The 22,041-nt window shown below is 55.1% G+C and overlaps 9 protein-coding genes and 2 non-coding genes across 11 annotated transcripts; 6 read left to right on the top strand and 5 right to left on the bottom strand.

Moving 5' to 3' along the window:
• Positions 1-383: 383 nt before the first annotated feature.
• Positions 384-826, bottom strand: D7B24_006069 (uncharacterized protein; the record flags this gene model as incomplete). The annotated part of the gene is made up of 3 exons (XM_028640210.1): positions 384-488; positions 576-703; positions 802-826. The coding sequence occupies 3 exons, from the start codon at positions 824-826 to the stop codon at positions 384-386; spliced, it is 258 nt and encodes an 85-aa protein (XP_028495614.1).
• A 2,087-nt stretch (positions 827-2,913) lies between these two features.
• Positions 2,914-4,476, top strand: D7B24_006070 (uncharacterized protein; the record flags this gene model as incomplete). Its single annotated transcript, XM_028640211.1, has 1 exon — positions 2,914-4,476. One exon carries the CDS (start codon positions 2,914-2,916, stop codon positions 4,474-4,476), a length of 1,563 nt encoding a protein of 520 aa, XP_028495615.1.
• Positions 4,477-5,432: 956 nt separating this feature from the next.
• On the bottom strand, positions 5,433-7,797 carry D7B24_006071 (uncharacterized protein; the record flags this gene model as incomplete). The annotated part of the gene is made up of 5 exons (XM_028640212.1): positions 5,433-6,760; positions 6,820-6,903; positions 6,957-7,228; positions 7,283-7,614; positions 7,678-7,797. The coding sequence occupies 5 exons, from the start codon at positions 7,795-7,797 to the stop codon at positions 5,433-5,435; spliced, it is 2,136 nt and encodes a 711-aa protein (XP_028495616.1).
• A 1,873-nt stretch (positions 7,798-9,670) lies between these two features.
• D7B24_006072 (uncharacterized protein) lies at positions 9,671-10,516 on the top strand (the record flags this gene model as incomplete). Its single annotated transcript, XM_028640213.1, has 1 exon — positions 9,671-10,516. One exon carries the CDS (start codon positions 9,671-9,673, stop codon positions 10,514-10,516), a length of 846 nt encoding a protein of 281 aa, XP_028495617.1.
• Positions 10,517-12,561: 2,045 nt separating this feature from the next.
• Positions 12,562-13,133, top strand: D7B24_006073 (uncharacterized protein; the record flags this gene model as incomplete). The annotated part of the gene is made up of 2 exons (XM_028640214.1): positions 12,562-12,657; positions 12,711-13,133. 2 exons carry the CDS (start codon positions 12,562-12,564, stop codon positions 13,131-13,133), a joined length of 519 nt encoding a protein of 172 aa, XP_028495618.1.
• A 333-nt stretch (positions 13,134-13,466) lies between these two features.
• On the bottom strand, positions 13,467-13,540 carry D7B24_006074. Its single transcript has one exon. It is a non-coding gene; the product is annotated as a tRNA-Ser (tRNA).
• Positions 13,541-13,983: 443 nt separating this feature from the next.
• On the top strand, positions 13,984-14,250 carry D7B24_006075 (uncharacterized protein; the record flags this gene model as incomplete). Its single annotated transcript, XM_028640215.1, has 1 exon — positions 13,984-14,250. The coding sequence occupies one exon, from the start codon at positions 13,984-13,986 to the stop codon at positions 14,248-14,250; it is 267 nt and encodes an 88-aa protein (XP_028495619.1).
• Positions 14,251-15,615: 1,365 nt separating this feature from the next.
• On the bottom strand, positions 15,616-17,644 carry D7B24_006076 (uncharacterized protein; the record flags this gene model as incomplete). The annotated part of the gene is made up of 8 exons (XM_028640216.1): positions 15,616-16,181; positions 16,234-16,255; positions 16,321-16,575; positions 16,631-16,690; positions 16,746-17,024; positions 17,096-17,144; positions 17,202-17,280; positions 17,374-17,644. The coding sequence occupies 8 exons, from the start codon at positions 17,642-17,644 to the stop codon at positions 15,616-15,618; spliced, it is 1,581 nt and encodes a 526-aa protein (XP_028495620.1).
• A 1,434-nt stretch (positions 17,645-19,078) lies between these two features.
• D7B24_006077 (uncharacterized protein) lies at positions 19,079-20,328 on the top strand (the record flags this gene model as incomplete). The annotated part of the gene is made up of 4 exons (XM_028640217.1): positions 19,079-19,362; positions 19,421-19,586; positions 19,637-20,075; positions 20,132-20,328. 4 exons carry the CDS (start codon positions 19,079-19,081, stop codon positions 20,326-20,328), a joined length of 1,086 nt encoding a protein of 361 aa, XP_028495621.1.
• A 483-nt stretch (positions 20,329-20,811) lies between these two features.
• On the top strand, positions 20,812-20,885 carry D7B24_006078. The gene has a single exon. It is a non-coding gene; the product is annotated as a tRNA-Ile (tRNA).
• A 186-nt stretch (positions 20,886-21,071) lies between these two features.
• Positions 21,072-21,992, bottom strand: D7B24_006079 (uncharacterized protein; the record flags this gene model as incomplete). Its single annotated transcript, XM_028640218.1, has 1 exon — positions 21,072-21,992. The coding sequence occupies one exon, from the start codon at positions 21,990-21,992 to the stop codon at positions 21,072-21,074; it is 921 nt and encodes a 306-aa protein (XP_028495622.1).
• Positions 21,993-22,041: the final 49 nt, after the last annotated feature.

The following is a 22,041-nucleotide window of genomic DNA, read 5'->3' on the forward strand; positions in this document are numbered from 1 at the left end:
TAAGCAGGATGGACACATTCGTTGGACATCGGAGCAGAGCATTCGTTCAGCCACCTCTCGTTTCCGTCATTCTTTCGTTCGTTGGGCGCGGCAGTCTCTACCGACATTAGCATAGGATACCCAGCCGTACTGGAATACTCGTTGTTCGTCATGTCCTCTGCATCTCGTGCCATGGCTGGAGAGAGCGGTGTGCCAGGGCAGGCCAATAGTCGCAACGCTTCACGCCGGGAAGAGTGGCAAGCGGTATATCCATGGAATTCGTTCCCATCTCTAACCGCCATAAAAGCCTTCCAATCCCTCTCTCGTCGTCGTCGGTATGTACGTACACAGCCTCGTCGCAGCAGCTGCCCGGGCTCTTTGTCCTGCACCAATCCACCCAGCACTTAGTTGCTCCTCGCGCCGTCCTTGCTCGCCCGCAGCTCGTCCATCTTGGCAACGCGCTTCTTGAACTCCTCGTACTGGCACTTTTCGTAGCCGTGGCGCTCGTCCTATTTCCCCACGTCAGCACTGCCCTTGTGTTTCTCTCTCCCGATATGGGGGCTGGCCCGGGAAGGGGGCGGGAGGGCGGGACGCACCGAGCACTTCCAGGGCAGGTACCACGTCTCGGTACGGCATCGGTTGAGGGGGATCAGCAGGTGGGCGCAGCTGTCTCTGTAGGCGAGGGGGAGGCGGGCCTCGCGCATCTCCTCGCGCGTCGCAGGGCCTGGGAAGGGAAGGGCAATGGTCAGTCTGGGCGGCACGTTTTGCTGCCGATCTGCGGCGAGCAAGAAGGACTGGAGAGAGGAGGGGAGAGCGGTATACCTTTTGGCGCATTGTCGGAACCCATCGTGAATGCAATTGAGGTGGTGGGATCCCAATTGAAGTGGTGATTGTGCTTCGATACGTCGTCGATCACGGTCGTCGGGAGCGAGAGACGTTCAAACAGACGGAGTAGTTTCGAGGTCTGAGCTTCGCTGGTGACTAAGCAGCATAGTAGTAGTAAACAGTAATTCGCGGGTCCGCATTGGCTGGGTTGGAGTCACGTGCCCATTTCATGTCGTTGGCTCAGCCCGTCCAACAGCCAGCGACTGTGCATGGACACAATAAGCATGAGCCGTGGTCCTTGCGATTTGGCTGTTCATCTTGGTTCAACTCGGAAGCAACTGATTTTCTCGTGACTGCTTGTAGTCACGCGGTTTAACAATGAAACATGACTACTCTTCTCTCCGGGACCTCAGCAGAGGGATTAGCGCGATATGCCTATGGTAAGGTAGGTATACTGTGAGTGTGGATGGTCTGCTAAACAAAATGCCCGATACATCGAGAACTGTTGACCCTGCGCCTGAACAAGGCGTTGTGAAATGAGAAACCTTTTACTTGGAAATAGCTACAGTACGCAAGCACCCGCTGTCCAAATCGCAAGGAGGCTGCTGCGGGAAAAGCTTGGTCTGTCAGTCTAGTGAGCAAGCACTTTGGCCTACTCGCGAGTGCCTGAAGGCGGCTCGACTATTTTCCTTCTGGCAAACACATATCGACACCTTTCCAACATTCTCTAGCGCGCGAGCAAGGTGCACGATATGATGTCAGTGCGATTCGTGTTTGGTAAACCTCCTCCCGCGATGATGCCTTGAACAGCGAGAAGGGACGCAGTAGCTGCCGCGGATTTGCAACAGACGACGTTCGGATATCTATGCTGGGTACAACACTACGTACATGACGAAGACGGAATGGCGAACAAGTTCCTGACAAAGTCAAGGGCCAACACGGGCGCTGAGACTCTCAGGCCACGGCAGCCCAATCGCCAATCCTGCAGCGGAGAGGCCGCCCACCCAGCTGTTCGATGTACGTCTCATGGTGGCCAAGGAATATACTTACCGCTGTATTCATGTCACATTCGCGTTACGCAACACTCAGCACCGCAAGGAGAAGAGAGGTGACGATTGGCGGTCTCGGCGGGCGATCGCTGCTGCAACTCATCCTCCCAGATGAAATGCGTGAGCCAACGAGAGGGGGAAGAGAGAAACAAGACCTGGACTACGGCTCGTGCGGAGTGCCGGTGGACGTTGTGTCTCCGAATGACGAGTGCCGAGAGTGCCGAGACTACGGAGGCCGCCTAGCCTCTTGGCCTTTGACAGCCTCATTCCGCCGCCTCTTCATCGTCCGCTCTTGCGATTCATGCTCGAGTCTACGAGATTCTCGGAACAGAAGAAGAGGAGCCTTCTTTTTTCTTGGATCATCGACGACTTTATTGATGCTTTCCACATCTTGAGCTAGAATTATCTCAAGAGCAAGAATGAGAAGGAACATTGGGTCGACGGAGAGAACAAGTCAACATTCTGTCATGACTCCATATAGGTCACCGGCAACGCACACGGCTCATCACCCATGCGCATTCGATCGCCTTTCCTTCACGCTTCTCCTGCAGCCGTTCGGCCCTTGGCTTCTTGCAGACCCCCTATTGCAATTCTTGGCCTGCGTAGCCAGGTCATTTTAGCGAAGCCAAACCACGGGGTTGACTCCACTGGCCAACTGATCCCGACTCCTATCCACCTTCGTCACAACTGACGTCGTTGCTCGACGGATACGCCGTTCCCACCTGACTCTGCGTCGAATATGGTGGAATGGACTCCGGGGAAACGTCCATCAGAGATAAGCTTACGCATGAACTAGGGGAACCCTTTAAGTCCCCCGCACGCTATTAGCAATGATAACTCGGTGATGCTGCTTGATATAAGATGGCTTCGTCTCGATTCTCTTGACTTCTTGCTTCGACAGAAAATCTACTTTTCCCACCCCTCGGCAAGTCAAGGTTTCGCCTTGAGCCCCTGAGCTTCCCCTTCGTCAGATCACGTACTTTCAACGTTGAAGAGAACACAGCCAGCCCAACGCCTTGACTGCACACGTCGCCAGACGGAAGGAAAAAGGAAGCACGATATGGCGGATCACGACCGCTATAATGATAGCGCCTATGCGGAGGGCCGCCGCAACGATCTTGCCGCCGCTGACGGCATGCGATCCCAGAATTATGGAATAGCAGATACCCCCAGAAACCCTGACGCAGGCGTTATGGGTCACGAGAAGGCTCCTGCCGGCAGCGATCCATCTCTGCCAAGCTACAACAATAGCCGCGACTCCTGGCAGGCAGCTGAGGAGAGGAAGGCAAGTCTCGGCGTCGACGGCGGCCAAGCTCAGAACATCTTCAGCTCTGGGGAGAAGAACTACCGTACTGTTGGACGTTGGATGGCCGGCATCATTTTGATCACAAACCAAGTCGGAATCGGCATTCTGTCACTCCCCGGTACCCTCCAAACCCTTGGCATTGTCCCCGGCGTCATTGCCATCGTCGGCATTGGCCTCCTCTCGACTTACACGGCCTATGAACTTCTGCAGCTGTACCGCAGGTATCCGCACTGCGTAAACATTGTCGACATGTGCAAGGTTGTTGGCGGCAAACCTCTCGAAATTCTGGGTGGCATCGCTATGATCATCAACATCTGCTTTACGTGCACATCTGCTACCGTCACCGTTTCAATTGCGCTTAACACCATGTCGGAGCATGCGATCTGTACGGCTGGCTTCATGGGCGTTACCGTCGTTGCCTTCTGGCTTCTTTGTCTACCGAGAACTTTTGCCTTCGTCGGCCAGGTCGGCATTCCTGCTACCATTTCTGTTCTCGCAGCTGTCCTCATCGTCATGATTTCACTTGGTATCGCCGACCCCCAGGGCGCCCCGATCCCCTTTGAGAAAGAAGTCAAAGTTGTCGGCGACCCGTCCTTCCGTGAAGGTCTTACCTCGTGCCTCCAAGTCGCGTATGCCTATGCTGGCAACGTCGGATTTCCCAGTCTTCTTGCTGAGATGAAGGACCCTTCGAGTGACTTCCTCCCAGGCCTTGTAATCCTGCAGTCCTTCTCCATCCCGCTCTACATCATCGTCGCCATTACGATCTACTGTCTGGCCGGCCAATACACTACGAGTCCGTCGCTCGGTTCAGCGCCACCTGTTCCAGCCAAGATCGCCTACGGCGTCATGCTGCCCTGTCTTCTCGCCACGGGTGTCGTCTTTGGCCACACGGCAATCAAGTTCATGTACGTCACGGCTATGCGCTGGCAGAAGGCCACTGACCAGCTCACTTCCCGCAATGTGCGCTCATGGGGCTCCTGGGTCGGCTGCGCAACCATCTTTTGGCTGCTGGCCTTCATCCTCGGCAACAGCATCCCCGTCTTCGACTCCATCCTGTCCATATCCTCGGCCACCCTCATTGCATGGTGGACGTTCGGCATCAGCGCCATATTCTGGTTCCATCTCAACCGGGGCCAAATGTTTGCCAACTGGCGCAAGATATCGCTCTTCGTTCTGAACGTACTCATCATCGTCATGTCGCTGTTCATGAACTCTGCCGGCATGTGGGCGGCCATCATGGGCCTGCTGGATGTCTTCAATAACGAGGAAAATGAGATTCGTGGCCCGTTCACTTGTGCGAATAATGCACTCTTTTAAGCTGAGATAGCGAGACATTCTTTTATGGTTTCGTTTTTTGAATGGAATCTTCCTCATTTTTCTCTTTCTTCGATCCGTTATCGTTACGTAGTGTTCAGTGATTTGCTGCGCCTTTTGGGTGATCGCGCAGCTGGCTCATATTTGGCCCTAATATCACGCGAGATTCCTAAATCTACCAAGTCCTAGTACCCAGTAGCGACATTCCACAGCTCAAAAGCAGTTGCTAGAGTGTTTGGCAGTTTTTCGCCGAGGACCGTTCGTTATTTAGAAAGGCAGCATACTAGTCGAACAACGCTATCGCTGCCCTGGTGGTGCAGCGCTACGCAGGCAGTTGTCGGATCAAGCTCACCAGCCCCTAGTGCCGCAACGTAAGGAGACGCCGACCGGATCTGGCCGCAGAGTCCTCAGCTGAGACGCAGACACGACAGTCGTCCGTGCCCGTCACAACCCCCGCGCCCCCTTGACTCCGCTGCCGAAACAAAACATTAGGAGGAACCTATGCCAGAGACGCTAGTAAGCACCAGCAGAAGTCCGCACGTTGAGCCCGGCATTGGCGAGAGATCTTACCGAGAAACGAAGGATACTTGGAAGGTTGCTGTGGTGGCCAAGCTTACTACGCACATGTGACAGGATGGTCAAAGGCTACGAAGAGCTGACACGAGGAATGTGATGAGGGCGGTCGAAGGCTCAGAAAAATTAACATTATCCACATGAGCTCGAGAAGAGCAGACCAGCCGCCTCGTTGACGAGCTTGAAATTGAATAACGTAGTGTGGTGTATGGACCATTTTCTCTTCAAAGCCAAGCGAAATATACTTTGTCAAGGATGGAACAACAGGTTAATCTGGGTACCAGTGGCATGCCCTAGACACCTGAAGCTCGCATCGAAACTACTTGTGATCTCAAGCTCGAAGGCCTTCTTTCTACATCCATTGACGTGAGCCATGCTGTCATCTGTTACACCACCAGCGGGACTCTTCGTGTAGCCCGCTTCAGGTTGCGGGACATTCTCGTCTTCTGCGCAAGAGGCGTGTTTGTACCCGGCAGGGGAGCCGGGGGCGCGGCTGGTAGGCCTTGTCGGGGCTCGGCAGGTTGACGGTTGGGCATGGGCTGACCGGTCATCTCGGAGACGTACTTGTCGAGCATAACACCAACCCAAGCACTGCCGCCTTGTTGGCGCAACATCATGGAATTGAGCTCGTTCATGCTCATAATGATAGCGCCCTGGGGAGGCTGCTGGCGCTTGGCGGGCTGTTGAGGGGTGGCGGGGGCGGCAGGAGCGGCAGCCGGGGCCGCGGGGGCCGGGGCCGGTGCCGGAAAACCGGGAATGGGAACTGGGGTGGGCGTAACGGCTGCGGGAGCGGCACTTGGCTGCTGCTCTTGCCCGATAGGGATCATGCTCATGACGCCGCCGATGGGGCCCTGACCCTGAGCGGGAGGCTGGCTGGGCTGGGCTGGCTGTGGCTGAGTAGGGGCTTGGCCGCCAGGGAGTTGGGTGCCGGGGACTTGACCACCGGGAACCTGACCACCAGGAAGTTGGCCGCCGGGGAGTTGACCGCCGGGGAGCTGACCGCCAGGCAGCTGACCACCGGGAATCTGGCCGGGCTGTGCCTGGCCGGCGAGCTGCATGACAAGGACAAACTCGCCGTCGATAGAGTCAACAGGCACAGCGATGCGGCCGCCCTCCGAGTCAAGAAGTGTCTGTCTAGCAATTGGGGTGAACGTCGGCTCCAGAAGCAGCAGTGTGGCAGCCGGAGGAGGAGCAACGCCTTGAGCAGGAGGAGGGGGAGGAGGGGGGGAAGCAGGGGGCTGTTGACCCTGTTGGGGAGGGGGCTGCTGGCCCTGCTGAGGAGGAGGTTGCTGACCCTGCTGAGGAGGAGGAGGTTGCTGACCCTGCTGAGGAGGAGGTTGCTGACCCTGCTGGGGAGGTGGTTGCTGACCCTGCTGGGGAGGAGGTTGCTGATCTTGTTGAGGGGGCGGCTGCTGACCTTGAGCAGGGGGGGGCTGCTGGTCCTGAGCGGGGGGAGTGGGCGGCTGGCTCTCCGCAGGAGGAGGCTGTTGAGCATCTGGTGTCTGAGTGGGAGCAGCAGAAGACGCAACAGTGTCGGTAGCGACCGGGTCACTTGGAGTAGCTTCCTGGCGTTTGTTGGGACGGGCAGGCGACAGCTGACCAGTTGCGCCACCAGGGTTCTGTATAACAGCGCGCTGTTCAATGCTGAGAGCAACGGCATCATTGGGGCCGGCTCCCATCTGCTGGGCAGTCTGCATCAGGCGTTCGGCGTTCACTGCGGCAAATGTTAGTTGGGTGTGATAAAATAAGCGGAAGTGAGTAATCTGGACATACAGGGGATCTGAACTACAGCCGCCATGCGGTTCAGGTCAGACTGAACACCCGCCAGGTTACTGGAAACGAGGTAACGATAGTTGTCTACGCTGTGTTAACTGAGGTCGGTAGCTCAGGATAAAAGCAGCATCACGTACTGACGGGCTGAGTGCCGCTGATGATCATGCCCGAGCTGACGCCGTTGACAACGTTGACCTGAATAGACATGGGCTGGCTTGCACGGATAGACATGCGGAAGCCGTCTTGAAACTCGACCTCCTGGATGCCCGATCCCTGAATTTGGACAGCTTGGTTTGGGTCTTGGCTGAACTGAGTGAGGGAAACGCCAGTCTCGGTAGTGCGGCGGCCAACAACGACATACTCGCCATCAATGTTGGTCATGCGGGTCATGCGGACATTCGATTCGCCCCTATTCAAGTCAGTCTTCCGGAACAGTACAGCTTCAGCCCGGTGCGTGACCTACTCGTTCACAGACTTGTCACCCTCAAGGATGATCCACGCTTGCCGGTCAGGGGATAGCTTCGCAACGAAGGTGTTATCGGGGGTGATTTGGTTCTGCTGGAGGGCGTTGCGATCGAAAGGCATAATGATAGAGCCACCCACGAGATCGGTGGCCTGATTCGTTTGGATAGTCATGGCATTCGGCGACAGCTGCATAAAAGGCTGTCCCGTGCTGCCGACGACATGGGTTGCCGGCAAAGGCGCAGGATTTTGGTTCACGATGACCTGACGCTGCGTTTGTGAGAATGTCTCGATTCTCGACTGGTCAGGCATGATGATGCGGTTCAGTTGCATCTGTAGAGCATGTTAGTAAGGAATCAGAGCTGCTAGGAGATACTGCAGAAAATTGAAACTCACATCGCCGTTGATGTTGACGACTTGGTTGAACTGGACGTTTTGGTCTTGCGCCAAAGCTGTGAAGGAAAACCTTGACCACACCACGACCAAAGCAAGTGGTAACCGCTTGATTGACAGCATGATGATCGCCAGCGAATATGATGGAAGAGAAGGAAGAAATAGTGAAAAAGGAAACAAAAATTAAGAATGAGAGACAATCAATACAATCAACCACCGGGGCTGAGGGATGTCAAGAGAAACGAAGGAGGGACAGACACCGAGACCGAGCCCGCGGGACAGACAAGAACACACTGAAAATCGGTCTGTCAGAAGGACAACGCTTCGAGCTACTGTAAAGTAGAAGGAAAGAAAAAGAGGGATGGGCATGAGACTGATGATATAAATGGAAGAGTGGATCCTCAAACATCGGTCGAAAGGTGATGGCGATCAGACTAATCCCATCATTAAACGTGATGCTATGACGGTGGGCAATATGTGAGCCAGACCAAGCCGAAAAGCCATCCTCAGGTCGAGATGAGCTGTCGCAGGGCAAGGCTCCGTGGTTGGACGACTTTGTTCTGGCAGTGGCGGAGGTCTCACTGCCGTGCGTTGAGGGATCGGACAGGAGGGCATCCGCGCTTGTCGGAATGCAACGGTGGCTCAGGGCAATGCGAAGAGCGTCAGTTTGGCGTGTGCATTGAAGGTTAGTCACGACAGGAAGGTTTCGGTGACGGTCGAGAAGGGTTTCAACAAAGATGGGATGGCTAGTGGTGGGCGAGGAGGCTCTTCGCCAGAACAATCCGAGCCCCTAGAGGACGTGGGATGTCCATGCTGTCGAGTGACCAGACACGGTTTCGGTATGGCCCAAAGAGCGATGTTGCGATTGGTCTCGTGCTGACTTAAGACCTCAAACGCCTTTGACTGCCCGTGTCCTAAGCTTAACGATTCCTCTTCCGAAAAGCCGAATAGTTGAAATTGTTTTGTGCCCAACTTGTGCTACAAAGAGGGGCCTTGGCAGAGGATGTGCTCGACCTCCTCGAGTTGGCGTTGACCCTTACCCAACGAGACCGAGGGGCAACGTGGACGAGGTCCAAGCGGGAGTGGGCGGCCATCGATCTTTGCGGGGGATGAGCGTGGATCTCCAAGGGGCTCACGTTCTTGGAGGATGGATCACGTCGATCTTAAGCGCACGAAAGAAAGCGTTAGCGAAACAACTCAGCGTCAATCTTCGGTCTCTAGTTCCAATCAATTGGGAATGTCGTAGGTAAGGTGAGCTATGCGAGTGAAGGTATCAAGGGCGCTCGAGCGTCTCGTCGTCGTCGTCTTTGCCCTGGCACGGCCCTCGTAGCGAAAGTCGAAAAGATTTCATGAGAACGATTGTCTGTACCGACTCATTAGACATCGCGTGTCGTTCCGCCGGGTGCAAGATGTTACACAGGAACTGATCAAATGTTGCCTCGCCCGATTCCTTGTGTCGGATGATTCTCCGTGGCACACCCAAACCGTTGATGATGGTCCACTGAGGTGACTTACCATTCCTTCAAACGAACCACTTGGCTCATGTTCGTCTTGGGGTCGTCTCGAGCTTTTCTTGGCTTCTTTTCTTGTTCTCTCGGCCAAAACCGCCCCTTTGAGGAGCGAATGACACACACCTCACGTAGCTTGTGTCGAGACAAGGACACTCGGGGCGCAACGCGACACCATCTCCATCGCAAACCCCGGCTGCGCTCGACGGCAGACCCCAGTAACCCATGACGAGACCTTGAGTCTGTTCAACTGAAATATCGGGGCCTTCTCACTGCTTCCCTCGCCTTGCCGAGCAGTTCCGCTCTGTTTTGTTTCTTTGCCTGGTGCCCCCTGTTACTAATTCGCTTTACACTCTCTGTCCCTCACTGCCCCTTCGCTCCTTCACACAAAGAGGTTGACCTCTTCGGATCCGACACTCCCGGGAACTCAATACCTTCTTTAATGCTGTAGTCTCCTGTTCGGAGCACTCTGCCACGTCCTCCTCACGATGCATACCACACTCCCTCTCTCCGTGGGCCTCTCGATCCTCGCCGCGTTCACCACTGCTGCGCCAGCAGCTGGCCATGGCCATCGCGTGCGAAGCAATGCTGGATTCATTGCCATGAGACAGGTCAACAATGGCACGGCGCCGCCGGCGAACAACAACAATAACAACAACAACGGCGGCGCTGGTTCCAACAACACCCCCAGCGACACGCAGCTCATGAATGCCGTCATGGGCTGGATGAACGACACGGGCAAGGTCACCAACTTTGTCAACACGGCCACGTCGCTGACGGGCGACGAGTTCACCCGGCAAGCGCAGATTGCGCTCAACGCCGAGCTGGACGAGCTGAACCACAAGAAGATCCTCGACGCCGGCCTCAGCGACAACCCCATGGTCCAGAGCGCCAACGAGGTCCTCGAAACGCAGGGCACGTTCCAGAACGTCGTCGACGTCCTCCAGGCCATGGTCAACAACGGCCCGGACACGGCGCAGGCCGACGTCAATGCCATCAACAACAACCGCTGCGTCAACGTGCTGCCCAACATTGACATGTACTTTGCCGCCGCGGGCATGCCGGAGGTCTCCGCCGTCCGACCTACCGGGTGTCTCGAGGTTGCTGGGGCGCCGACCGGCGCTCTGCCTCCGGCTGGCGGTGCCAATGCGTCTGCCCCTGCGAGCAGCCCTTCCCCTACGCCTGCCCCAGGCGCGGGCGGCGCAAACGCCGGCAATGCCACCAGCAAGAACAATGGCAATGGCGCAGGCAACAAGAGCGGTACCAAGAATGGCACCAACAACGGCACCAACAATGCCGCACGGGGCGGTCAGGCCGGTGGTGCGGCTACCTGACCACGTCGATGCTGAGGCGACGGGTCGATGGAGGAGGGGGCCAGCATGTAGCGTCCAAGTTGCGACAAACAAACCAAAACAAAAAAAAAAACAGCCCCTTCTTTTGTTTCATCATCCGACAGCTTTTGTGATTCGTGCCATGTTTCCGCAAGAGCACGTGCCGTGAACAATTGCCCGCATTGCTGAAACCACCAAACTGTGAGGCGAGGCTAGGCGATGGCTGTGGCCAGTCTTCCAATGTAGGCCGTAAGCAGCCTCGCCGCATGTCGCACCATCGCTCGATTCTTTTCGTCAGGAACGCGACTGGCGCCTTGGTCCGATGTGATGGGTTTCGAGAAAGCACCACTTGGTGTCTCGTACTGCGAGGTTGAAGGTCTGAGCGTAGAAGGGCTCGCGTGCTGGCAAGCTCCGAAGGGCGCCGCTGCGAAGGCATGCGATGCTATTCTCGTCGTTTCGGTATTTCCTTGAGCAAAGAGCCGGCGAAGAGGACCGGCGACCGTACCATAGGGAGAGTGGCAGGGCGAAGCAGCAAGACCGCTACGGAGTGCAAAGAGACATGGTCGTGGAGAGAAGGAGTAGGTGCAAGTGTTCAGTGCGGTGTTTCAACCGTGCTAGGCACGTGACGCCTTGGGTTGAGGAAGCCTGTCAGTACGATTCGCTGGCCACCGCCTCCAAGCTGGCACCCGGATGGCCTGACTCTCTACTGGCTGGTCAAGATAGTGCTTAAGTATCCCCTGCCCCCAGAACACCAGATTCTTAGGCCTGTTGCATGGCTGTAGTGCTCGTTGGTAGGTCCTCGTCACCTCTCACACTGTAAATAACCCATTTGTTGGTGCGGACGGGGTGGGTCCCCTGATGCGAATCACAGCAGGAAAGATGGATGAGTGGTTGCTATGATGGAATCACGGGTTGTTGGTGCTAGGACAATCTCGAGGACCTACATCCTGAAAATATCGTTGTCAAGTCTGGGAAACGCATACCCATTGGAGAGGCGGAGGCCCTCAGAGTCGCCCCTCAAGCCGGAATCCCCACCCCATGTATCGGCGACGTGCACACGTCTTCCGATGGTCAAGGACACATACGCATGGATTACATCCAAGGATAATCTCTTCACAAGATGTGGCCCGACATGTCTGTCGAACCGAAGAAATCATGGCACGGCAGCTTCTCGAGCCCAAGTCGGTATAGAGGAGGGAGTGATATATATACATTCCTCCATCATGGTCTTCTAGTTCTTTCGTTGCTGTTACTCTTCTTGTGCCTTGCCTCCTCCCCCTCACGTAGCACTTGTTCTAGCTCAGGCTACAGCCGATTGATAGGGGTTCCTCGCCAGGACCACCGTGGATGAGAGGCATCTTCTGGTTCCGTGGACCCTTGGTGCAATTTTGCGATTGCGATTATTATTTAACGTTCATTCTCAAGAAGCTGGTCGATACGTTGCCTGTAACAAGAAGTACCCCACGTTCTAGTGGAGATCAACTAGAGACTCTTGAAAAAATCTAGTATGTGCGGTATCCGCCTGATCATCGTGATCTGCCGGTCCCTCGAGTCAGGATCGGTCGGACCGGACCAGAATGTCCGTCCCTCATCCCCGGTTCTCTTGGCGGCGACAGCAACCGTCGCCGTGTCCGATGTGGAGCCATATTATAAGCATGCAAGGCATTCAAGCTGACAACAGGAAACACCTCTAGACGGCATCAATGAAGTCATTCTCCAGTTTTCTGCACGAGACCACGAGTCCAAGGCTGAAAAGTCCTGGTACTCGATGGTCTTTTCGACAGAAAAGCGGTCCTCATCTTGGGTGTTGCCCACAACGGTGATGTAATGAGGAGAAGTGACATCACCTCCACGAACCTGACAATCTTTTTCCATAGGCGCGGTCAGAATGAATATAAGGCCTGTCGAAGAAGACGTGCAGTAGCTGCTGTTGCTGGTCGTCTTAATATCACTCCCCTCAGCATTGCCTCCCGACGCCTACTTCCAACAGCGTCCAGCATCCAACAACCTATCTACTCACGAGCCTCCGTATCACAGTAACAAACACCATGTCTGTCAACAGCAACCCCGCGTCCGTCGCTGGCCCCAACCAGGGCGAGTTCCACCCCAGGGTGCCTGGTTCTGAGCCCCTCACCACCAAAGGCGTGAGTCTGTCGAGCTTTCCAACCTCGAAGCCCCAGTTCGCTAACTTGCCCAGCACGCCCCGGGAACCCTAGTCGGCAACGACGCGAAGCCCGAGTTCCACGCCGAGACGCACCCTGCCGGCACTGCCCCCTCCAGGGATGCCTACAAGCCGGATCCTTCCTCCGAGACCATCCCCGGCCAGGCCCCCAAGGCCTCAGACACCCTCGGCGGCGCCACCAGCGCGGATGTCCACGCCGGTCTCGGCCACCCTGGTGCCGGCATGACGAGCCAGGAGCTGCACGGCGGCAAGAGGAAGTCGGACGGCAGCGGGCTCGAGGGTGTCGGGGCCAGCTCTATCGACCCTATCCGTCAGCAGCGTGCCGATGTCAGCGTGCAGCCTGACTCCCGGGGTAAGACGGGCAACCCGTCTGATATCACTCCGGCGCAGGACAAGATTCCCACGTCCGCGGAGACGGTGGCTGCTATGCACAAATAAGTGCTTTGAATCTCAGTTCTAGCGTTTTAATGAATTTACATGCCCTTCCTGTTTCCCGGCCCTACTGCATGTTGAGCGAAATGAATGAATATGCAATGAGTTCTATTACATTCAAGAATCAGTGTGGACAGTTGATCATCACATCGCATCTGTCACAAGCTTGTGTCTTCAGGCCGTCCGATGTGCTGAAAGACGGTCACCGCTTCCAACCGTACCTGTCGAGCCGCCTTTTGCGAAAGAGTCCTGACTCATGATAACCCTGTCCCTGTCATTAATCAAAATGACTGACTATCTTACAAACACATGCGCCAAATTCGGCAAAAATTACGTAGCGGGTCGATGTGAGGGTCGAACTCACGACCTTGGCATTTCAAGTGCCACACTCTGACCAACTGAGCTAACCGACCAATAAGTGGAGACGAAGTCGTGCTGGGGTATTATAATCGTTCAAGACTCCAGAATAAGTCTAAACCCTGGCGTGCACAAGGCGTCTGGAACTGAGATGTTACTGAAAATGTAGAAGCGAGGGTGGTATCTTTGTCAAAGACATGCTTCTGGGGCTGTGTTGCTGGGGATGGGCAGTTATCAGAAAGCCCCTTCCATGTTCACAACAGACAGGCGCACAGGAGACTCTCAATTTAGCTGCCATGGCTCCCTTTTGCAGATTTTCGATAGTATCAGCATCTAATCGATAGCCATTCTCAAGGTCCCAAGAGGTAGACAAGAGCAGAATTGTAGTCCTTTCTGTGATGGTTAGGGCTCAGTGAGCGTATTTGCCCCAGAAGTATGTTACAGAGAGAAGTCTTACCCCTCCAGTGCATCCTGTCAGCTGAAAACTCCTCGCAAGCAAATGCATAGAAGTCTACTCTCCAACAAACATGATCAACGCAGAATCACCATGGCCGGTCGCAAGAGAAACTCCAATATTTGGGTTGCCAACTCAAAAAAGTACAAGCCTGATGAGCACGTCGATCAAAAAGAAGAAGAAACGGTGGGAAAGAGAGAAGACGAAGGCTCGCAATCACAATACGACCAGGAAATGAAACAACAGCCAAAAGCCTCCAAAGACACGAAGGAAGTCAACGCCTACCCCTGGGCGATGGAAGAGGTCCCTTGAAGCAGCAAGACATAATAAGGATGCCAAGGTTGACGAGTATACTGCTGGAACCGTCCCGGACCAGCAAAACGGCGTAAGCTACACAATAAAGCAGAAAAAGGTACTTCGGGCGGCCACGTCTCGCACGCTTGAAAAGAACGCCCAAGAACTTCAACAAAACAGGGGCCGACGCGACCGAGCTGCGAGAGGTTTCGTGAAAGCTGCCAGGCGAAACTTGGATCGAGAAACCTTGGGACATCTCCACAGACTCTGATTTCGTATGCCTTCAGCAGATACGCGACATTTATGCCGCCGAATCCGACGTACCCAAAAATGAGAATACCGCGCACTCTGAAGAGGGTTTCCTTGAAGAAGCCCAGGATCAACATCAAATGACCCAGAGTAAGGGCCTGGCAGCGGACTATGTACCTCTGGTAGACGCAGCCGACGGAGCCCTCAGGGCGCTACTGGAATCTGTCCCTAGTCTCGATGACAGGGTCGCTGAGCTCAGCATTGAAGCTTCAACAGTCTTGGCTGATGTCGGGGCACTCCAAATCAGAGTCAAAGAACTCATAGCCAGACGGGACGACATCGTCACCAAACTTGCGGATCTTGACAATACTGGTACCGCATTGCAATTGCATGTCGCACGGGTAACACAGGCTCTGCGCGAAGAACCTCATTCTATGTTCACACGTCCCTTAACAATCAGAATCGCTGCGCCAAAGACGGGCCAAGTACAAGGCAAGCCATAGCAGCCACTATGTATATGGGAATTGTTCTCTAACTTGTTGCCATAGTCGAAGGTCTGGCAAGGACCAAGCACAAGGCATCCGGTGATCTCAGCAATGCGAAACCCATGAAGCGCGTAAAGCCAATTCATGCCTTTGCAGGCGGCCAGGAACTACACGAGAATGAAGAAGCTTCACAAGCACCTAGTTCGGAGCTGTGAACCCCTAGCACAACAAACCATCTTGAGTACGGTGTTTTAGCTACCTGTCTTTCTACTTCCTAGCTTGAGTCCGAAAGGAAGATGGTCGTGGAGGTGGCTTCAACACGCAAAGCGGATTGCTGTTTTCGGCTGGAAATTTCAAGACTTCTAGAGCTACTGAAAAATAATGGCCGCTTCTGAGTGCCACGACCTACTCCCGAGTGTGATTCGGGGGCTATTGAACACATCACTCACCACCAACATCAATCGTCATACTTAAGGAAAGTGACCCAATATGCCACCCAATTGTGCTGTCTTAAAGTAGCGGGACCACTATACAAGTAAACCCACGGTATCGATCTATCTGTGGCTACTATTGCGTTCGCTCGTCTGAGATTTGCAACTCAGAAGTTCAACTGCTCCCACGACGTAATCTTCTCTCTGACGACTATCACTTAGTACTGGAATCGCCACCTGGGGTCCGAGTCACCAGGCCAATCCGTCAATTCGCCAATCTCCTTGACCTCCTTGGCGATCTGTTCACGGCGCGTGTTCTCCCTCTTAAGGATAAAGCGGAGAGTGGCACAAACCAAAATATTAGCCGCGAGATAGCCCAAGGCAAAGGAGTGGCCGACAATGAACCTAGGGCCGTCGTTGGCTCGGTAGAGCTGGGTTCCAAGGATCGCGCCGCAGTTTCCAATCGTGATCTGCATGGCATTGCCAATGGCTCGCTTGGTCTGCCCAGAGACGTTGATAGCAGGCCAAGACAGCACGAGAGCTGTGGCGGGGTAGATGCCGCCGGCAGCAAAAAACGTGCCGGCGTACGAGAGCCCCGGCCGTCCAGTGGGGTCCGTGTTGGCGAGCAGCATGATGTAGCCGATGATAGCGAAGAACGAAGATCCAGCGATGAAGATGGCTCGCTGCTTGAGACGCTCCGAATAGATGGCAACAGTCAGGGTGGTGGCGAACGAAAAGGCATAGACCGGGACAGTCAAGAGTTGAGCTCGCCAGCTCGAGTAGCCTGTCATGACGTTAGTATTTCGGTTTTCTGTGAACGAGAGACAGTAGCTAACCCAAATCGCGAATGATGGTAGGCTGTAGATTTAAACATTAGCAAAACTGGCAAATTAAGGGGACGCGAAAGGAAATATTTGACTCACAAGGAAGAGGCTGAATGTGTACAGAGGTAGACTCATTGTGTGGAAGCCAAAGCCGTAGAGCCAGCATTTGGGGTCCTTGAGAGCGCTCAGAACTGCTGCCCAAGTGAATGGTTCGGCGTGTGTAGCGTCCGAGTCGGCCGCCAATCGAGCGTAGACAAACTTGCGCTCGGGCTCGGTGAAGAATTTAGCAGTGTCCGGATAGTTCTGGACGAAGAAGTATGCGGCCACGCCGATCACTACGGTTGCAATACCCTCCTGAGGAGATGTCAGCACTACAGACAAGGTATGAGCAAGCCCAGATCAATCTTACAAGAATGAAGATCCAGCGCCAGCTGTTTTCCCACACAACTCCCCTCATACGGCCAATTCCCTACTTCCAATTAGCGTTTCATTCGCGAGACCACGTCGGAGAGACGGCAGCATACGTAGGCGAGGATGCCGCCAAAGGCGCCTGCCAGCGAGGCAGCGCTGAAAAACAGGGAGATGCGGTACTGTCGCTCATCGCGTTTGTAGTACATCGACAGAATGTAGACCACGGCAGGGAAATAGCCTGCCTCTGCCACTCCCAGGAAGAAGCGAGCGGAGAGGAAGCCAGCCAAGTTGTGGACTATGCCCAGGAGAGTGGCCACGATGCCCCATGCGACACAGAGAGTAGGCAGCCAGAATTGAGGAGATGTCCTCTTGAGCACAATGTTCGCCGGAATCTGTGCGTTTCCAATCAGCATGATGTCGCTCGTTTGGAGCATGCACGCATTGCAGGGCGCCGAGTACCGACCTCGAAAATGACATAACCAATGAAGTACATGGTCAAACCTGTGAGATATCTGCGCAGGAGTGTGGTCAGTATGCATTTCGGCCTTGTGTCTCGGCACCTGTCTTACTCGTTCCCGGCTGTTCTGCTGTCAGTATGAAAGCTGCCGACAGTGAGGGTAACGATTTCACTTACAGATGCCAAGATCGCTAGTCATTCCCTCAATACGAGCATTTCCAACTTTTTCATGGTCAGCATGCCACGTTTCACTATTGGCGCATGTGCCTTGGGTCATCGCGTACCATTGGAGCGATCAAGGAAGGACAGGAGGTAAAGAAGACCGAGGGCTGGTAACAGCTTGTAGTCAATCTTCCGAATGAGGGCCTTCTCCTTGATGCCGTGCTCGATCTCGAGAGCGTGAACAATGTCGGAGGGTTTCTCATTGCCTGCCTTGGCGGTGGCCGGTGCCTCCCCGGCGTCGCTGGGGCTGTCGGAGTCTTGCGCCGTGGTGGGGCCGGGCGACCCGCTTGGGGCCGGCTCCTGGAAAAGCTCGTGGGATTTGGCTTCTGACATGGTGTCTCGGCTAAAGAAAATTGAAACAACGTGGCTCAGAGAGTCCGGGCAGGCCAGTTGTCCTCGCTGGTCCAGGGAGTCCCGACAATTTATAGAAAGTGTAACCCCATGGCCATGTGTCATGGCGATCGTCGCATACCACATGGGGACAGCCGGGGTGCCGGACCTCTGCGTCCATCGCTTTGCTGATGGAGGGCAGAAAATCCTCCAAATCAACTACATCATGATACATGACGGTGCAGACGAGGCACGCTTGAGCTGCCAATCTGTAGCTAGCTGTCGTTGCGCGATCTCGAAAGCCATGGGTTTGCGTGGGGAACGCGAGATTCGATTGGCTCCTGCGAATCACGACATCGACAGGAACCGATGGCGACATGGTCCGGTAGTTGGCAGCCACGCCAAGCATTGGGGCCTTCGATTCACCCAACCGACCTCTCCCCGGCACCCTTACTCCTCGGAGATGGCCTGAATGAGATTGATCAGTTACGCGGCGGCGGTTGAACCCTGCGCGTGTGGTTGCTGCGTGGGATGGCCGCAGGATTGTGGCGTGAACCAAACCCTTGGATGCAAGCACTTCCCCAGGTGTCTGGACCAGCGCCTCCCCGGTAAAGAGGAATTCGGATTTGGGATTGACACACAATGCTTCGATTCCGCGCCTGTGGTACTCTTCATGGCGTCTTCGTTGACTTGTCGCCTAAGACAGCCTTCGAAGCAGGTATGCAGCCCACTCTCTCTATAGACCCAAGGGTTGGCCACGCCGACATCGCTAGGATACTTCCAACCCCTGTTTTCAGCTCATCTTTGTGCCGTGCAAAGGGATGATACAAACGAGTGCATTAGTTCGACCTGCATGCGGTCCCTGATGATCCTTGAGGTATAATCGCTGCCAAGGGGGGCCCTCGAAACCTAAATATCGCAGGACATGGTGCGGTACCGGCGGCATGGAAACCGAGAATAGGAAGGCATTCCTTCGCGCTTGCCCTTTTTAAGGATTTGAAATCGTTAACGAGGTTGTCCTTTTGAGATTGACAAAGTCGGAAACGCTACCAACACCTAGCACCATGTTGGTACTGAACAACCGCGAACATCGGCCACCGCAAGCTCAGGGAGGCGATAGGCAGGACTCTCCGCAGACCGGATCCAACAGAACAAGTACTCTTGAACGCGACGGGCAAAAGGTTTCCCTGAAGAAGTAACGCTGTAACTTTGATGCCTTGTCGGCAAGAGGGCACGTGACCTCGCGACAACAGTTGTGTAAATTTATGGGCCCGTCCACCCTCACCATTCTCACCTCGGTGAACACGCCACTGGGCTCAGTTTGCCAACGAGGCCAGTGCTTGAGGTCAACGCATCCTGCTCATGATCTGTCAGTACCTGCTTCTCTAGGTCATGTGCTGTGTATCGCAGCGTTGAAGCGGTAATTGTAGCACAGACATGGAAAAAACACGCGCAGCTAGCCCGGTTGCCACCTATCTTGATGCTCGCCCCAGGGCGCATGCGGTCTCTGCTCGTCAGCCAACAACGCACAAGACGTCATCACCAGCAAGGGGAGGGCCGTCTCAGAACAATACATCAGCCGCCGCTCCATCAACTCCCTCTAGCAGCAGAAAAAGGAAAGCACAGCCAGAATCCCCAAAGTCTGAAAAGCGTCAGAGGAGGTTTCGACCTCAGCCACCCCGGAGTTTCTACACCATCTATGAGCGCGCGCTCTCCCAACGGTGCGTTACCCAAAGCAGCACATTGCACTTTTCATGGTTGACTGATCCAATCCCCAAGATTCTATGTGATCAAGCGTGAACGCGGGGGAACCGCAGAATGCCCCGAAGAGTCAATCGAGTTGGCTGGGTCGACGGGCAATGTCTACAACATTCACGTTGGCCAGAATCCGTCATGCAACTGTCCCCATGCACGGAAGGGCAACCAGTGCAAGCACATTCTCTACGTCAGAACTTCTGCTCCTTGTGTCTCTCCGTCGCTCGCTGACATTTGCAGGTCATGGCCCGCGTGCTGCGTGCCAGGTTCCAGCACGTGTACCAGCTTGCCCTCCTGAGCAGCGAGCTCCGCGAGATCTTCGCCGCCGCGCCTCCCATTGAAAGCAAAGAAGCACTCGACGCTGCCAAGGACCCAAGCGCTTCGGCCGATGACCGACGGAAGCCGGTCGAGGGCGACTGTCCCATCTGCTTTGACGGGCTCGACACCTCGAGGAACGAGCAGGTCGTCTGGTGCCGGGCCGCCTGTGGGCAGAACATTCACCGCGACTGCTTCCAGACCTGGGCCAAGACGAAGCGTCAGTCAGAAGTGACTTGTCCCTTTTGTCGCAGTGTGTGGGAAGGGGACGAAGAGATGGTCAAGACGATCAAAAAGGGAAGCCACGTCAACGGCGAGGGCTACGTGAACGTTGCTGATCAGCTTGGAATCAGTGGCGTCCGAGGTGAGACCCTGCTCGCTGGCGCGCGCAGTGCTATTTTCTCGGCTAACACGTGCTAGATACAAGTAGTTATTACTCGAGCTACTCGTCATGGAGACGACCCTGGTACGGGCAGTATGATGGTGGACAAGATGTCAGCTTTGCGCTTGATGGTGACGATGAAGACGAGTTATACGATGCATACGATGACGACGAGGTATATGATGCATACGATGACGAAGAGGATCAAGAGGGCGGGGACGGTGAGGGCGAGTAAGACGATTCCGAGCCGTCAGGGCCGGGATAGATGGCCACATTGTTGCCATGGTGGTTTACGGTGTGGTTCAACGCAGCGTTCGGTTCGGCGAAAGCGCCTGTAGCGTGTGGATGTCGCGATTTGCCCTCAGGGCTATAATCTATCACCAAAAGGATTAGCCTCCTCGCAGTACAAGAACGCACCGTCGCAAATTAAATCTTTTCCGCCGTCTGAGAGGTCCTCGTTTCCCATGCACATTTGTGTTTTTTTTTTTTTTTTTTGCGCAGCTTCCCACTGCCTGATCTCAGGCAGGCGGCCATTTGGTAGAGAAACGTTACAAGCGGCAAACTCCAGACAGGGTTAATGAGTTGTATGAATACGCAGTGTTGAAAATAAGTACATGCTCAAATGATCTGCTTTGAAGGTTGAGAGAAACAAATTACTGAGCTGCTATAAATGTTTTGGGTCTATGAATCAATTTAGATTATGACAATCTCATCCACTGGTCGGTTAGCTCAGTTGGTTAGAGCGTGGTACTAATAATGCCAAGGTCATGAGTTCGACCCTCATACTGACCAGCGATTATCTTTTGCCCTTTTGCCCAGGCCTGCCTGGCTCGTCATGAATTGGTGGTTCGAGTTGGAGACAATATCATTCAATCGAGCTCGCTATTGCTCGGTGAACTTTTGATTCTTCGACTAAAAAGAGGTCACACAACGTTGAGACGGTCGTACTGGTACACACTCCGATACCTCACACAGCTTTTAAAAACACTTCTGGCCATCGCCAGCTTCAATCTTCTGGCATCCCGATTGACGGCACTCTTCAGCATTGATCAATTTGTCTCCCGGAGCCGCCAGCGAAGCGGCTGTGTCTTCCCCGGCCTCTGCCTTCCAGTGGTATTGCGTGGCGTCAACGTGGTCGCCAAAGGTCCAGGAACCCCCGTCCCCCATGTCAGACCACGGCGAGATCATGCTCGCGGACGAGCGCGGGTCGTAGCCGGCACTGCGGACCCGGAGCGCGCGGCGCAGGCTCTCCCACCGCACCCAGGCAGGCCAGTCGGGCTCGGCGTTCTCGTCGTACAGCGCGTGGAGAGCCGGCAGGTGAAAGACCCTGTTGACGCAATACAGGGTCGTCTCGGGGCTCATGGGCCGCTCGGTGAAGGGGGCCGCGGAGCCGCCGGCGCGGGTGACGACATGCCGGGCACGGAGCCCGAGACGCAGCTCTTCGGGTTCGACGGCGAGGTCGCGCTGAACGCACCAGTCGAGGGCCTGCACGTAGTTGCGGTCGCCAGACCGCGTCACGTTCTCGAGCAGCTGGATGTCCATGACGTTATCGAGGCCTACACCGCAGAGGCTCCACAGTGCCTCGGCGTTGGGCCGGATGTCCCAGAAGCACTTTGTGTTCCGGGCCCCCTCCAGGATGTTTTGAAGGGTGCTGCCGTCGCGGCCCGGGGTCGTGAAGACGGCGCCGTCGAGAACCGGGACGTCGAGGAGCGCGATGTGCATCTGCGGGTAGACGAGGACGATGACGAGGGCGAGCTCGCCGTGCTGGCCGAGGTCGTGGCCTGCGAGGCTGAGGTATAAGGTGCTGGTGGAGGGGATGGACGTCATGAACGAGCCCATCCCCTCCTCTGTGTTGACGAGGCGCGGACTAATATGCAAGTCTCGCACGGAGGATGTCATTTCCCTTGGTTCCGAATGGATTGCAAAATTTGGTTCTCTTTTCCTCACC

This window comes from Verticillium nonalfalfae (assembly GCF_003724135.2).
Source record: "Verticillium nonalfalfae strain VnAa140/NRRL 66861 chromosome Unknown scaffold_40, whole genome shotgun sequence".
NCBI classification, from domain to species: Eukaryota; Fungi; Ascomycota; class Sordariomycetes; order Glomerellales; family Plectosphaerellaceae; genus Verticillium; species Verticillium nonalfalfae.